Source organism: Trematomus bernacchii, unplaced genomic scaffold (assembly GCF_902827165.1).
Source record: "Trematomus bernacchii unplaced genomic scaffold, fTreBer1.1, whole genome shotgun sequence".
Lineage (NCBI taxonomy): Eukaryota > Metazoa > Chordata > Actinopteri > Perciformes > Nototheniidae > Trematomus > Trematomus bernacchii.
In genome coordinates, this window is record NW_022987714.1 from 6,601,266 (window position 1) to 6,615,014 (window position 13,749).

The 13,749-nt window shown below is 43.1% G+C and overlaps 1 protein-coding gene across 3 annotated transcripts in view; it reads right to left on the reverse strand.

The window, feature by feature from the left end:
* The window catches only part of LOC117491544 (membrane-associated guanylate kinase, WW and PDZ domain-containing protein 2-like), a 79,078-nt gene that overhangs the window by 5,027 nt on the left and 60,302 nt on the right, over positions 1–13,749 (reverse strand). For 2 of the 3 annotated variants that reach the window (XM_034141589.1, XM_034141591.1), the window contains exons 12-19: positions 8,196–8,227; positions 6,456–6,648; positions 6,225–6,340; positions 4,273–4,465; positions 3,390–3,629; positions 2,219–2,404; positions 1,491–1,785; positions 18–237 (exon numbers count right to left, since the gene is read on the reverse strand). In XM_034141589.1, the coding sequence (XP_033997480.1) occupies positions 18–237; positions 1,491–1,785; positions 2,219–2,404; positions 3,390–3,629; positions 4,273–4,465; positions 6,225–6,340; positions 6,456–6,648; positions 8,196–8,227 (1,475 nt within the window). The remainder of the gene's footprint in view (positions 1–17; positions 238–1,490; positions 1,786–2,218; positions 2,405–3,389; positions 3,630–4,272; positions 4,466–6,224; positions 6,341–6,455; positions 6,649–8,195; positions 8,228–13,749) is intronic. The other variant, XM_034141590.1, reaches the window with a different exon arrangement.

The following is a 13,749-nucleotide window of genomic DNA, read 5'->3' on the forward strand; positions in this document are numbered from 1 at the left end:
TCCTGGTCTGGGTTTACCTGGGGTCTGAAGTCAGGAGGCAGCCCCAGAGGAAACTGTGCAGCTGCAGGGTGCTGTCTGAAGTCCAGCATGCCAGGCGGGTGTCTGTAGTCCAGCGTCGGCGGCTGGCGATAATCAGAGACCGGCGGGTGACGGTAGTCTACTGGAGGTTGCCTGTAATCAGTGAATGGAGGATGGCGGTAGTCAGGTTTGACATCCTGTCTGGCTTTTACCTCTGACCTGTGAGAGAAAGCAACAACATCAAAGGAAAAGTTTGTGGCTTAATCGAGAGAATATTGTTTTAAGAATTAAAGGGACAGTTTAAACAAAATTAGAATATATATATATTTTTTTTTATTTCTAGAATTCTGCTTTCTTTTGAAAAAAAAAGAAGGAACATTGCAAAATGAAGATAAGATAAACCTTTGTTGATTCCTGTAGGGAAATTAAACAGCAATGTTTCTTCCAAGAGATCATGACCCGGCTCAAGAGAATCCACAGGCCTTCTGAGCAGTTTCAAGTAGGAACTACTTTCTTCTTCCAAGATACACCCACCAACCATATCAGCGCACAAAATAAAATATGAATGACTCAACTCATGGACTTATTAGAAGTATGTTTTGGACTGCACAAAACCTCACATATCCATGTGTGTCTTCTCCTGTATGAATAGACAGTGTTGATAACCATGAAGGTTAATGTAAAGACACCTTTTAGCTAAGTTTGCTGCATAAGTGTGTGCAGCTAAGGTGGCTGAATACCAAAATGATGGAGATATCGCTCTCCGTTATGGAACTTTATCAAGCTCTTACTAGTAAAGTGGGAATACATCCACAGCTCTGGGAGTGCTGCTCTTGATCCGAGTGTCACATGCACACACGCCTATCCATGCACACACTCACACTCTATAGTTTTGACATGAGAAAGGGCCTGATCGCTGGGTTCCTGCATTATAGAAGAGATACCTTGAAGTAAATTATTCAATGCCACTGGAGAAGTGGTGTTATGCAACAGAGACGAAACCAGCTTGACAATCTGACTGAGAAAAAGGTTTTCTCCTGAAATGACTGGCATGCAAGGAGAGGATGGCACACACGCACCTATATACAGTATGTCTGTATAGTTGAAGTAGCTTTGGGTCACTGGAGTTTGTCACTGAAGTCAGAATCTCCTTGTTGTGAGTCCTTCATCGTTCAGGATGTTTTTATCGTAAGAGAAATTACATGCTCAACAGATGTCTAACATTTTAATTGTGGTAAAATATAAAGTTAAAACCGACTTAGATGAAAAATGTTAATTGTAAAAAGGTGTAAGAAAAGGTATGAAAAGTCAGTATCTGACAGCTTAAGGCATAAAACTAAAACGCTGACGGGTACACAAAAGGGAGGCGACCAAGTCAAACGAACAGTAACCCTGTTTTTGTACACATGTTGTAACGGAAATGTTACATATAATACCTCAAATGAATCTACAAACTAGAACAGCCGTCTTACCTGCCGTCGTGGAGGTAGAGCGGCGGCGGGGGGCCGGAGGGCTGGCTGACCGGGCTCTGCTGGGATCCAGCCGGCGCAGGCTGGGAGGCTGCTGGTGCGGGGGGGCCACTCACGGTTTGTCCGGGCTGAGCTGGTGTCTGGCCGGGCTGGATGGTTATCTGACCTGCCTGGAGGGCCGTCTGGCCGGGCTGGGGGCCTCCTGGGCCGGGCTGGGCTACAGGGCTGGGCTGGGTCTGGGGGCTGTGTTTCTGGGTCATGGGGCTCTGCTTCTCTGAGCCGGGGCCAGAATGGGCTCCTGTGATGGAGATGAGACAAGATTTGTTCTGTTAAAGTTTTGAGGAGAGTAAAAAAACTCATTGGACAAAGGAAATGTGCTCAGGATTCAGAAGACTGCAGAACTTTCAGAATTTTCTGAAATGTATTTGAGAAAACTACTGAATTATCTTCTGTATAACCTGAAAGGGCCTTACAACTTTTTGGCTTGTCTTATTGCTAAAATCAGAACAGACAACCCTTTGGTTCTGGATTATGTTCAAGTGTCACCATAAACAAAACACTTGGAGAAAGCTCCTTCCTGACATTGTGCTCCTTTCAGGATTACTTTGTGAACCTGCCTAAGAAGATACATTTTGTCTGTCATTTGCAGTTTTCTTCTATAAAGGGGAAAACAAAACAAGCTACCACATAAAACTGAAGTCACAGTATTTGTTTTCATGTCACACACTCACCCTCTTCTGGTATGATGTGCAGCGTGACAGTAAGCCCAGCATCTTTAATGAGCTTCACAATGTCTGCGTGCGGCATGCTGATGATGGACTGTCCGTTCACCGCCAGGATCCGGTCGCCCACCTTCAGCTTCCCACATCGATCCGCAGGGCTGCCCTCGATGATGCGGCCTATTTTATGGGGCACCGCTGGAAAGAGGCATAACAAGGTGGTTGTTAATGGCTATTTGGAAGAAACATTTCAAAAACAGCACTAATAAAAAAGCTATTTTGAAGTGGAGAGAATAACATGGATTGTGTTACAACCAGAGCCTCGCCTGGCATTAAACAGTTTCAATCATTACATTTCGAAATGTTGTTAATCCAGATAAAGCAATGCCACTAAACAGAAACATTTACATTGTTTAAATCTGCTATGAAACGTACCTTTAAAGATCTTAATCACTGTTTTAGGGCAATAACATCTTCACAAAACATGTTTTCGTGTTTCATGTTTTTTGGAGATAGAAAAATTGAAGAAAACTGAACATTTCCACTTAAGTATAAAACCTTTCTGGTCCCACAAGCAGAGAAGAGCCTTAGGGACTGGTGAACATGCACATTTACACCCTGAACTAATGTTTGATATTATAATGACTACTGTGAACTAACTACACCATAATAATGTTCAATTATAAATTCTTCAGCGTGCAATGAGACTGGTTCAAGAATCCCATCTTCTGTTAAAAGATACCACCTCTCTTTAGTGTAACCATACAGTATGTTTAAAAGGCAAAACTTAAGACTTTTAAATACTCTTTCGACCCCAGCCAATAAATGTTATGAAGCTTTTGGAAGGTATAAGTAAAACCACTCCAGCAAACTAATTGTTAAGGGGCATGAAGCCCACTGGTTATTAGTGGATCAGATAAGATGGATATTATACTTCTGACCCTGTTTTTGAGGGAAAATGCAGTGCAAACACAACGGGCCTTGTCTGGTAAAAATGTAATAGTTTATAAATCCATTTAAATATTTTTTAATGATATTATACTTAGATTGAGACAGTAGCAAAACCTCATAAACAGTCACTCTAGGAAAGTCACCACCCTCAGGATTCTAAGTTATCTGGATTTATAAAATCACCATTGGCCCTCAGTAACAGCCTTTAAGGCTCCAGAAAGAAACCACTCACTGATGACGGAGGCGTTCTCCGGTCTGTTTAGGGAGCTGATGATGACGAAGCCGAAGCCCTCGTTCTCCTTGCGGTGAATAACCACATCACTGGTTTGCAGGGCGGATCCCTCTGGAGGAGAGGTGGCAGCTGGGACGGCTAAAGCTGGAGGGCCCGAAGCTGAGGCTGCGTCGCTTCGTGGTGAGCTGTGTTGGGTCGACACAGAGCCGGGGCTGCGGCCGTTCACAGGACACAGCTCACCTGGAGGAGAGGAGGCAAGGAGGAAGAGTCAAAGTCAAAGCAACAGCTACCATGAAACATGATCAATTTGCTCTCGATGGCTGTTCATTTATTAAAGCTTTTTAATATAAAGCAGCCCAAGATGTAGCTGCTGGAGACATTCCAGCTCTGCAGAATATATTGCATGCAACAGTGCCAACGCCAAATTTAGCCTTGACATTTTCTATGTACAATAAAGTTTATACTGTACTGAAGGATCAGACACTCTGTGGGTTTCCTGCTCTGTTAACCGACCTCCTTATCCTTGTGTGGTTGGTCAAAACGCTAACTTTTTTTACAAAACAGGCTCATATGATGGGAAAATATAGAAGTTTATGCAAATGTTTTTTAGGGCTCTACCTACCCCACAACCGGGTTGCCCCCTTCAGAGTCTCACTGAAGATTTTGCCCTTGGCTTGATATGTAATATGTATGATCTACTACCACAGAAAATATGTGTGGGTGAGAAGTACACACTGATCCTGCACACAGATTGTCAGCATGTGTGTTCTGTCCAAGTTCTCTTTTTTTTAATTTGGTGCCAGTGAAATCTCCAGCATGTTCTCCAAGTCTCGGTTAAGTGTGAAATAAACAAACAAAACAAAAAGATAAAACATGTCCTCACCAGGCATTTGCACTCTCCTTCTCACAGTCAAGCTGACTTGACCGTTGCGAGCGGCTGCGTGCATCAAGTCTATAACGTATTTGTGTGGTTTCCCAGCAACCACATTTTTATCCACAGAAATGAGCTCATCCCCAGGTCGCAGCCGCCCATCGCGCTCAGCGGGAGTGTTCTCTATGATAGCGCCAATAACAATCTGTTCAAAGACAATCAATATTAGCAGCATAGATGAAGGTGAAGAGAATGGAACACAGTGGAATCGCTCAGTAATTGCTTTATCCAGGCTGGATCTAGTTTTATATCATGGTAACATCTTTCCACCTTGCTTTTATTCTCCTTCTACATTTTTTAAGGATCATAGTTATATCTCTCACAGGCTCCGCCGTCTACTGGACTCTATGGGTACTACCTTATCATGCGAGCATTCACCTACTGAGAATTCTATAGACGTAGCCGGCCCCGGCGTGGCTGCTTCTTGCTCATCCCAAGAGGTAGGAACACTGTCCCACTCTCCCCGCCCCCGCTGTAAACTCCAGTATAGGAGCCAACAGTTGGGCACGCGCACGTGAGTGGAATAAACCGAAGTGCTGTCAAAGCACTGTGCGGGTTCAAGAGACGCTATTGCCCGGGCTGTTGTCAGAAAACACACCTTGCCTGGCAGTGGCGGACTGGCCATCGGGACGTTCGGGACGAATCCTAAATTGCACCTCCTCTGCCCGGTGCGTGCGCTAGCGTGTTATGTGCACGGCTGCTCTTAGACGCACTGAACAGCTGTTTGTGTGCTTCGGGGCGGGGTGATCGGGAAGGCCCTGTCCAAGAAACGCCTGGCAGGCTGGCTCTGCGAGTGCATTGCACATGCCTACGGACAGGCAGGGAGAGCCTTCCCCACGGGGGTCCGTGCACACTCTACACGAGCTATGGCTGTGTCAACAGCCTTATTTAACGGCGTGAGTGTGGAGGACATATGCACGGCAGCGTCTTGGTCAATGCCAGGCGCCTTCATAAAGTTGTATCTCTTGGACATGTCTGGCTCCTTTTCATCGTCTGTGCTTGCTGGGGCAACGCAGGACTGGTGAGGAGGGAGGGGGGCTGTGGGTCAGTAGGCATCTGACCCCCTCCCCGGGCGTAATGCGCTTACGTTTTTGACGTGACGCGCACTGGGCCCATAGGGGCTGGAGGACTCTTTCCCCCTGCTTTAGGGCAGGGGGGGAGTTCTCCACGTCATAGCACACCTCCGTGGGGTAAGCGCGCCAGGGTCTGTCAGCCGCAGCCCCAATTTTTTTCTCCACGGTTACAAGCAGCAGCTGCTAACCAGAAAGCCGGTCAGAGACAGTGAGATGGAACAGTGTTGTTGTGGGACGACAGCGCGTGTATACATCGGGGCTCCGCCCACTGTACCCATAGATTCCAGTAGAGGGCGGAGCCTGTGAGAGATATAACAAGGGGTTACGTATGGTAACCCTTGTTATATAAACACAGGCGGAGCCCTCTACTCAGGGGCCCTGTCTGTCCTATGCTGCTCGCTGAAGAGAAGTGTAGGATGACGGGAACGGGAGGCGTGGCCGCCTTATATACGGTGGGCTTGTGCACGCATTCAGGTAGGCCCGCCCCGGGGCCGGCTACGTCTATAGAATTCTCAGTAGGTGAATGCTCGCATGATAAGGTAGTACCCATAGAGTCCAGTAGAGGGCTCCGCCTGTGTTTATATAACAAGGGTTACCATACGTAACCCCTCGTTTTCATGCTGTTTCACACTTGGACATTAAATGCGGTGTTTCAGTATGGGAGGCAATGAGCAGTTAGGACAATGTGAGTGCTTGTGTGTAAATGTGTGTGCAGCGTATGTTAGTTAAATGTGTGTCGCTGGATGAAGTGTGAGATGAGGTTAGGTGCAGGTAAGGTGTTGGTGTGTATGAGGTTAAATATGTGTGTGGTCCAGCCCGTCCCATACGAGCCTTGTCACGGGCGTCCGGACTCACAGCCTGCACGGCCTCGTCTCCCCCCAGGATGCGGAAGCCAAACCCGGTCTTCTCCCTCAGCAGGTGCACCTCCACCTCCTCATACTCTGGACCTGAGACACAAGTGAAGACATTAAAGGTGGACTCTGTCATTGAATTAAAATCACCATATTATCCGCAATTCACAGCAACATAATGCTCCATCGTTCATGAGGTTACCGCACTCACGTCGGCTCTCGTAGATGGCCCTCGACTTCTCGTAGAGGTCGTAGGGATCCGGTTTGTTAAGATCGAAGCCCTCGGTGGAGTCCGGCACAGACGTGCGGTGCTGGGGCTGGTTTGGGAACGGCGTGCTGGGCTGCAGACCCGGGCCGGACAGGTTGGCTTGGGGGCTGCCATGTGGGTCCCACTGGTCAGGCAACTAGGAGACAGCAACATCAGAAGCATCAACAACAGATGTTTCATTCTTATTATAGGAACCCATTGCAGGCAGCAAATGTTCTGTTTGCCATTTCTTGGTCTTGAAACGATTTGCCTGACTGTTTGGTAATTTGGTGTGAAGTGCATTCTGCACAGGTGTAAGGTAAAGAGCAAACAGGTGGGAGGTTCATTAAAATCAAGCAGCACAAAGCAATTTGATGATATTTTGGTGAAAAAAGATTAAGAACCACATATATTACTTGCACAATGTCAATCTGCTGCTGATCTGATTTTGTCAACAAGAGCAAACAAAGCATTTCATAAAATGTGCAGCAATAACAGAATAACATTCAAAATGTAAATAAGGTGAACACTTATTATCTTGAATACAAATATGCATTTGGTTTGTTACGAAACATTTGACTGTGGGATAAAATGTTACATGTCTTTCTATTGGCCTCTTATTGATTGATTGATTCATTTCATTTTCTAAAGGTGTATGTGGGCAACTAGTCCACTCATGACAGCCACCCAATGCTGGAACAGCCGACGTGTTACTGCACCAAGCAGGAAGAGAAAACAACATACAGCTGAAAACGATATGCGTACAACACTGACCTGCACAGTTCTTATATAAATACAAGATATAAGATGTAATATTAGCATATGTGTAGAAAAACAACAACACAGGAATTATATACAGCAGCAGCTGTTGTGCAAATAAGACAAATAGGAATTCAAAGTGCAACTAAAGTCTGGTAACTGCGGTAAACCAATTATATCAGCTTTCAAGAAAACTGCAGTCTGGTAGAATGAAGTACTCAAACACAAATTTGACAAATAAGGGCTTCATGTTCACAGTGATTAATTAGCTCTATGCAGGTTTTCAAATGATAAGAAAATGCATATCAGTGAAGACTAAATCCAAGGCTAACTATGTGCAGGGAACAATGTCTGGTAACCTTGATGAAGGAAGATGATCATCACACTTAATAAAATAATAAACTAAATATACATGTAATACTTAAAATAGGAAATGTATTATTATGTAAGTGTACCTTTTATGATTTATATTTAGTTAAGAGTTATGGCTACTGATGAGCTTTTTTGGCCTGGGGGCAGATATAACAAATTAAAATCAATATTCACAATTTGAACTTTAATGAGACCAGATTCATCATGTCTTAATATTCTGTGTATCACCAACAATGAGAGCTGATTATGTAAGCAGCAGCAGCAGCAGCAGCTGCAGTTTAAGTTTACGTCTAAAAGAGCTTTTCCCCAGCTGGTGAGGTGTGAGATCTGATGTGATCAAACCAATAAGCAGGTCACGACAGGCTGGCTCATTTCACAATGAGGCAAAAGCCAAACACCTCTGAGGCAACACAACCGCAATGACAAAAGCTGATCCCACACGCTTCAATCTCCCCTCCCTGCTTCAACAAACAAATCTGGTTCAGACGAACATTTCCCCCCCCGCCTCTCCTTTTTCTCTCAGTTGAAAACACACACAGAAACAAGCAGAAACATTTGGATCAAATATAATACCTGTTTGGAGGCCTTCCACGGAGAGATGTGGCCTGAGGAAGAAAGAGAAAACACAGTTTACAGAGAGCAGACTCGGATAATCTGTCTCATACGAAACAACAAAACTACAGACAATTACAACTATACTATACAGACAGAAAACAACTATAATGCAACCTATGTGCAAATGTTTTATTCATGAGATATGAATAAGTTGTAAATCCTCTCCTCTTAATGTGTGAAAAAAACCTTCAGTTTACTTATTTCAAATTCGTCTGTTTTGACTTTGTTTGCGTAACTCTTGTTAAATGAGTTTGGCTGTTGCGTTTGCTTTCAACATAATTACATCATTGGCTGCAGGCAAAAGCATGGCCCCCCTCCCCCCAACACACACTCACATATATATATATATATATATACATACACTTATACACTTTCTCAGCAAGTCATATTTTATCTGTACTGTATATCGGAAGCAGGGAGCACTTAACATCACAACAATCTCATCTACACAGCTCCCCTGTGACTCCGCTGAATCAAAGACCCAAATACATACATTTACACATGGGGCTGATCACATACAAATGCTGCTTTGTATAAACATGCAGTTGGAATCTTCATACATGTAGAGAGGATACATTAACACACTCATGAAGCACACTAGATTCCTTCAGCTTCCCTGATGAATGCTTTAACAGACGTGGGCGCTTGTAAAATATTCTTTAGAGAAGCCTCATATATTAAATATTTATTCAGTTTATGAGATTTCCGGAGAAATGTCAGAGAGCACTGGACGAAATGTATTTATGGAATGACTCTCCAACTACATCAACTACTTTCAGATGTGTGAGATGAAGGCCAGCGCACTTTGCTGCAGAATGGCAGAACTTCAAAATCAGCGAGCGAGGAGAGATTTGAGGAAAATGGTATGAAGACTAAATGAACATTTACATTTATTTGTAACTTTCCTTACACTTTTATCAGATATATTTCCCTATCCAATATCTATTCGCACAAGCATAATTTCCGCTTGGACATTTTTTCCTTTAAAAAAAAAAAAAAACTAACTTCCCTGCTGTGTCTTAGAGAAGGCCAAAGGATGAAAGAACATGAGGAAAAGGGAAATAGAAACCCTCCCTGTTCATGATTGCATAAGGTAAACATGAATGGAGGTTTGAGGAGAACTGTCCGTGGTGCTGAAGCGCTTCAGTATGGCGGCAGCCGCAGAGGGAAAGCTCTGCGGGGGTCTAGGACTAATAACCATGTCCTGCAGGGAATACCGGCCTTCAGGGAAGCCTTTAAGGAATTCTAATAGCTCAATCTCAGGAAACTTTCCTTTATGACCCACTGAGGGAAATAAGTATGAGCAATTGTTCACTCATATTAAAAAAGAGAGTCATAGGCACATTGGCCTTTAAGCTTAATTTAAATGCTAATACAACTCAATGGCATATGTGCTGGATGTGTGGTGTACTCCTATGAATGCTGATGAATTACAAAGGCCTGATTGGTGGAGAGGCAGCACGTGGACTCTCCCTGGAGTCAGTGGTCAGACAGTCTGGCAGGCCAGCCTCACAGACTAGCCTGCTGAGTCCTGGATGGCTTTCAGATCGGCCTGATTGGCTTGTGCAGCGTGACACCTTTTTTTCACAGCCATGATCTGCATCCTCATTGGTGCAGCACAATGTCTGTAGTCTGTGGTTGGCTACGCTTCAAACTGGGATGTCAGGGGGCCGAGCTGTGAACACGACCACAGCTCAGTGGAAGTCTGGCAGAAAGCCCACACTACAGCAGACAGACACACAGACAAATACACACAGACAAACACACACGCACACACACACACACACACACACACACACACACACACACACACACACACACACACACACACACACACACACACACACACACACACACACACACACACACACACACACACACACACACACACACACACACACACACACACACACACACACACACACACACACACACACACACACACACACATGCAAGTCTAACACCCTGTCTGTTGAGCACAAAGCACTGATGCTCTCCCATGAAAACATGCGAGCGAGCTTAATTTCACTGATGTTCTGCACAGAAATCATCGTTCCTGACATTTTGCACATCTGAGTCACTGTAAAGGACCTTGTCCTCTTTTTCACCCTGCAGTGAGGAGAGCGACACACACAGAGCCAGAGAGGCTCCTGGTGTGTCAGCCTGATAGTCCCTGTGGGGCTGTTTCCTTTGAGTTGTTTGATAGAAACTGGTGAGGTTGGAGCGTATGGCAGCTTTGGGGGAAGGACGTCGTTTGGCAAATTCAGCTCAGCACTTTGGAGGATATCTATTGCAAGCTGTGTGTACATTTGAGTACAGATCTGTGTATGTACATGTGATGTTGCATTAATCTGTGTGAGGAAATCTCATTTGTATATTGAATTACAGCACCCTTTTTAAATGGCGTATCCGACAGTGAAGCCTGAGGGTATGTCTTTGCAAAGGTTAACCACCAGGAGGCAGATGTTGGCTCTGCATGGTCATAGGATGCTCACAACATCTGATCTCAGCTGCACACACATCCATGCATGATGACATGCATTCACATAAAACACTGTGTTTTCTTATTCCTGCGCAAAACACATGTCATCTGTGCAAATTAGACTTAGTAGGATTTATTATCTTTCACATAATCAACAGTATAATTCAATGAACAACATACAGTACACAGTTAATTCACTTGGATGGGGCAACATTTCATCGATACATCTCCAATAATGTACTGTACGACTGAAGACAACAGGGCGGATGTAAATAAGCACCCAGCAGTACTCACATGAGATAGTCTGATGCATCAGGATCATTAGGTGCTAATGTCTTTGATTGTCTTTCAGGTCTACAATAATCATTCCTGCCACACTCCAATTAATTCAACTTGAGATGCATATGAGACTGATTGTTTTCATCCCTAATTGGATAACATCCATGAAAAAGGGAGAGATTTAAAAGAGAGTGGATTTCTAATTCCTCTTTAATGTTCTGTTATCATCTCTGAAACAATGCAAATTAACCCTTCACTAAAGGCAATTTATCTTGAGACAAACTACAGACTTAACGACTAAATGAGCATGACAACGTAAGCTGCAGGTTGGCACATCAAAAACAAACAGTGAGTTTACAAACTGAGTCTTTATTATGTACAGAGGACAGGCTCTATGGTTAATCCCTGAGCGATTGTGTGTGTGTTCGTCAGTTAGCCACGGTTTCAGTGGTATGCAGCCTCGGGAAATGATCTAATTAAAATGTAACCCTGTGACCAGAACACCTTTTAGAAAATCAGAGCAAGAGCACCTGTAAAACAAATAAAGCGTTCACTGTGCAATTTAATTTCCTCGCAGGTGGCAACAAAGAGAAAATGGCCACACTCCATTCTTTCGTTCAGGGAAATCACTCTGCACTCAAAAATTCACCACTATGAAATTCTCTCTCTGCTACGTTATAACTCCCCTTTCATTTAGGTTCTCAGACTGAGTGCGTGGGGTCATCTCCTTCTTTCCCTTCAAAAGAAAAAGAACGGTATAATACTGAACGAGTGCAGAACATTAAAAAAGGTGGTGTGGAGCGGCTCATTGCAATGCAGAGCTTGTTAGATGGATCTAACATGTGACAGGTATTGGTAAACAACAGTAACCCCTTCTTAATACACAGACAGCCAAACTATACAATCAGTCTAAATGTAACGTTTGCTTGAAAAGTTAGTGAGGAGGAGGAAAAATGGTTTGAAAGAACATTTTCCAATACAGGCTTTCAGACAGGATGGTTGAAGGGGTTTTGGTTAGAGCTTTTTGGTTTCTCGTTTCCCTTTGTTACCATTGTCCTAACCAAGCATAACTTTAAAGTTGATCGTTCATGACTCCAGAGCACTATGAAAATGCTGTCTGTATAATCAAAGCGTCATCATTTCAGAGTTTATGTCAGAACAAGTGGCCAAACAACATCGTGCCAACCAGTTCAGCCGGTTAGAAAACATTCTCCAGAGCCGTTTCTGTCCAAAGCACATTACAGAAAAACAACCGCATTTATTTTGAAGGTCCCCAGTGGGAATTAAACCGCTTCTCCACAGCAGTGTTGGTGTCGTCTGCTCCCACAGAGCATCTATCCAAACTCTCCACTGCATTTTAAATTGGAAAACATTGTTTGGCAATAAAGCCGCGTTTAGAAAACATGATGACACACAAGACTTTCCATGACATCGGCTTACACTGTCCGTAGTTTTTTTTTATTTCTTTGTATTATCTGCATGAGCTATTACATGAAAAATAACCAAATACTCTTCTTTTAAATTGTATTTTTCTTCAAGTGTCTCATAAAAAGTCTAATTCCCCAAGGGGAACACAGAAGTTCTTTAGTGTTTTTTTTTTAACCATCATGCAGATATTATGTCTGAGAAATAATCCTGAACTATTACACTTTAAGAAAAACACTCTTGTTATTTAAAAAAATAATAAAAGTTTTCCAATTTTTCTTCTAACTTCTAAACTTTGTAGTATTCCAAAAATAAAATCTCATCTACAGACTTGAATAAAAAATCCAAGTCATTTGAAAGTGTTCAAAAATAGAACGGTTCTCTAAAGTGTCATAATCAAAATCTGGTTTGCACTCTCAGCTCTGAGTGTCAACTCTACTCGACTTCTCTCTTGCAGGAGCTGCAGCTGAGGTTGAAGATGCACAGCAACATGAGATTTCTGCATCTCAATAAGAAACTTATATTTAGCTGCTCATGCACAGGCCCATTTTTCATTTTTGCTAAAAAAGTTCTGGTTCTTTAAGGCTTAGGGTTATATACTAATCGTACATGTGTGCATTTCTGCCACTACTGCTATCATAAATAGATCACGGAAAATCACCAGGTATTAAAAAAGTTGGAAATGATTTGATGTCGTCATTAGAAATAACATGCTTATTAACCAAAAACTACAATATATCTATTACATTTCATTTCATTTTTTAATGAATTGATGGCATTTGTTGTTAGTATTCAGATTGTTTATATTCCGGATCTTAATTACCTGTATCATGTTTTTATTGTAAAGCACCTTAGCTTTTCAATGGTGGTATATTTAAGCAATAGCTCACGACAGGCCGTGGTATATGGCCATTATATCACGGCCTGAAGTGAGCTATTGCTTTTATAAAACGGTTACCAAGTGTGGCAATATGAAAGAAAAATACACACTCTAATTTAAATAGTTGTTATTAGTAAATAATGATGTTCAAAATAAAATAGTCCCTCCGTTGCCTTCTGCACGAAACATAGTGCGAGGTGGTTGCTATGCAACAACACTAACAACAGCTAGCGAACATATTAGACAGAGAGCGTTGATCCATTATTTGGCTATTTATTTACATTAATGTGTATGTTGCCGTTTATTGTGCACCCACTGAAAAACTGTCCAGCATCAGTAGCATGGCTTACGTGGTTACTTGTATAGGTTGAGGTTGTTCTAGGCTGTTGCTTGGCGTGGCGAGAATATTGCTCCACTTTCTCCGGTCCCCGAGATTCGGCTTCCAG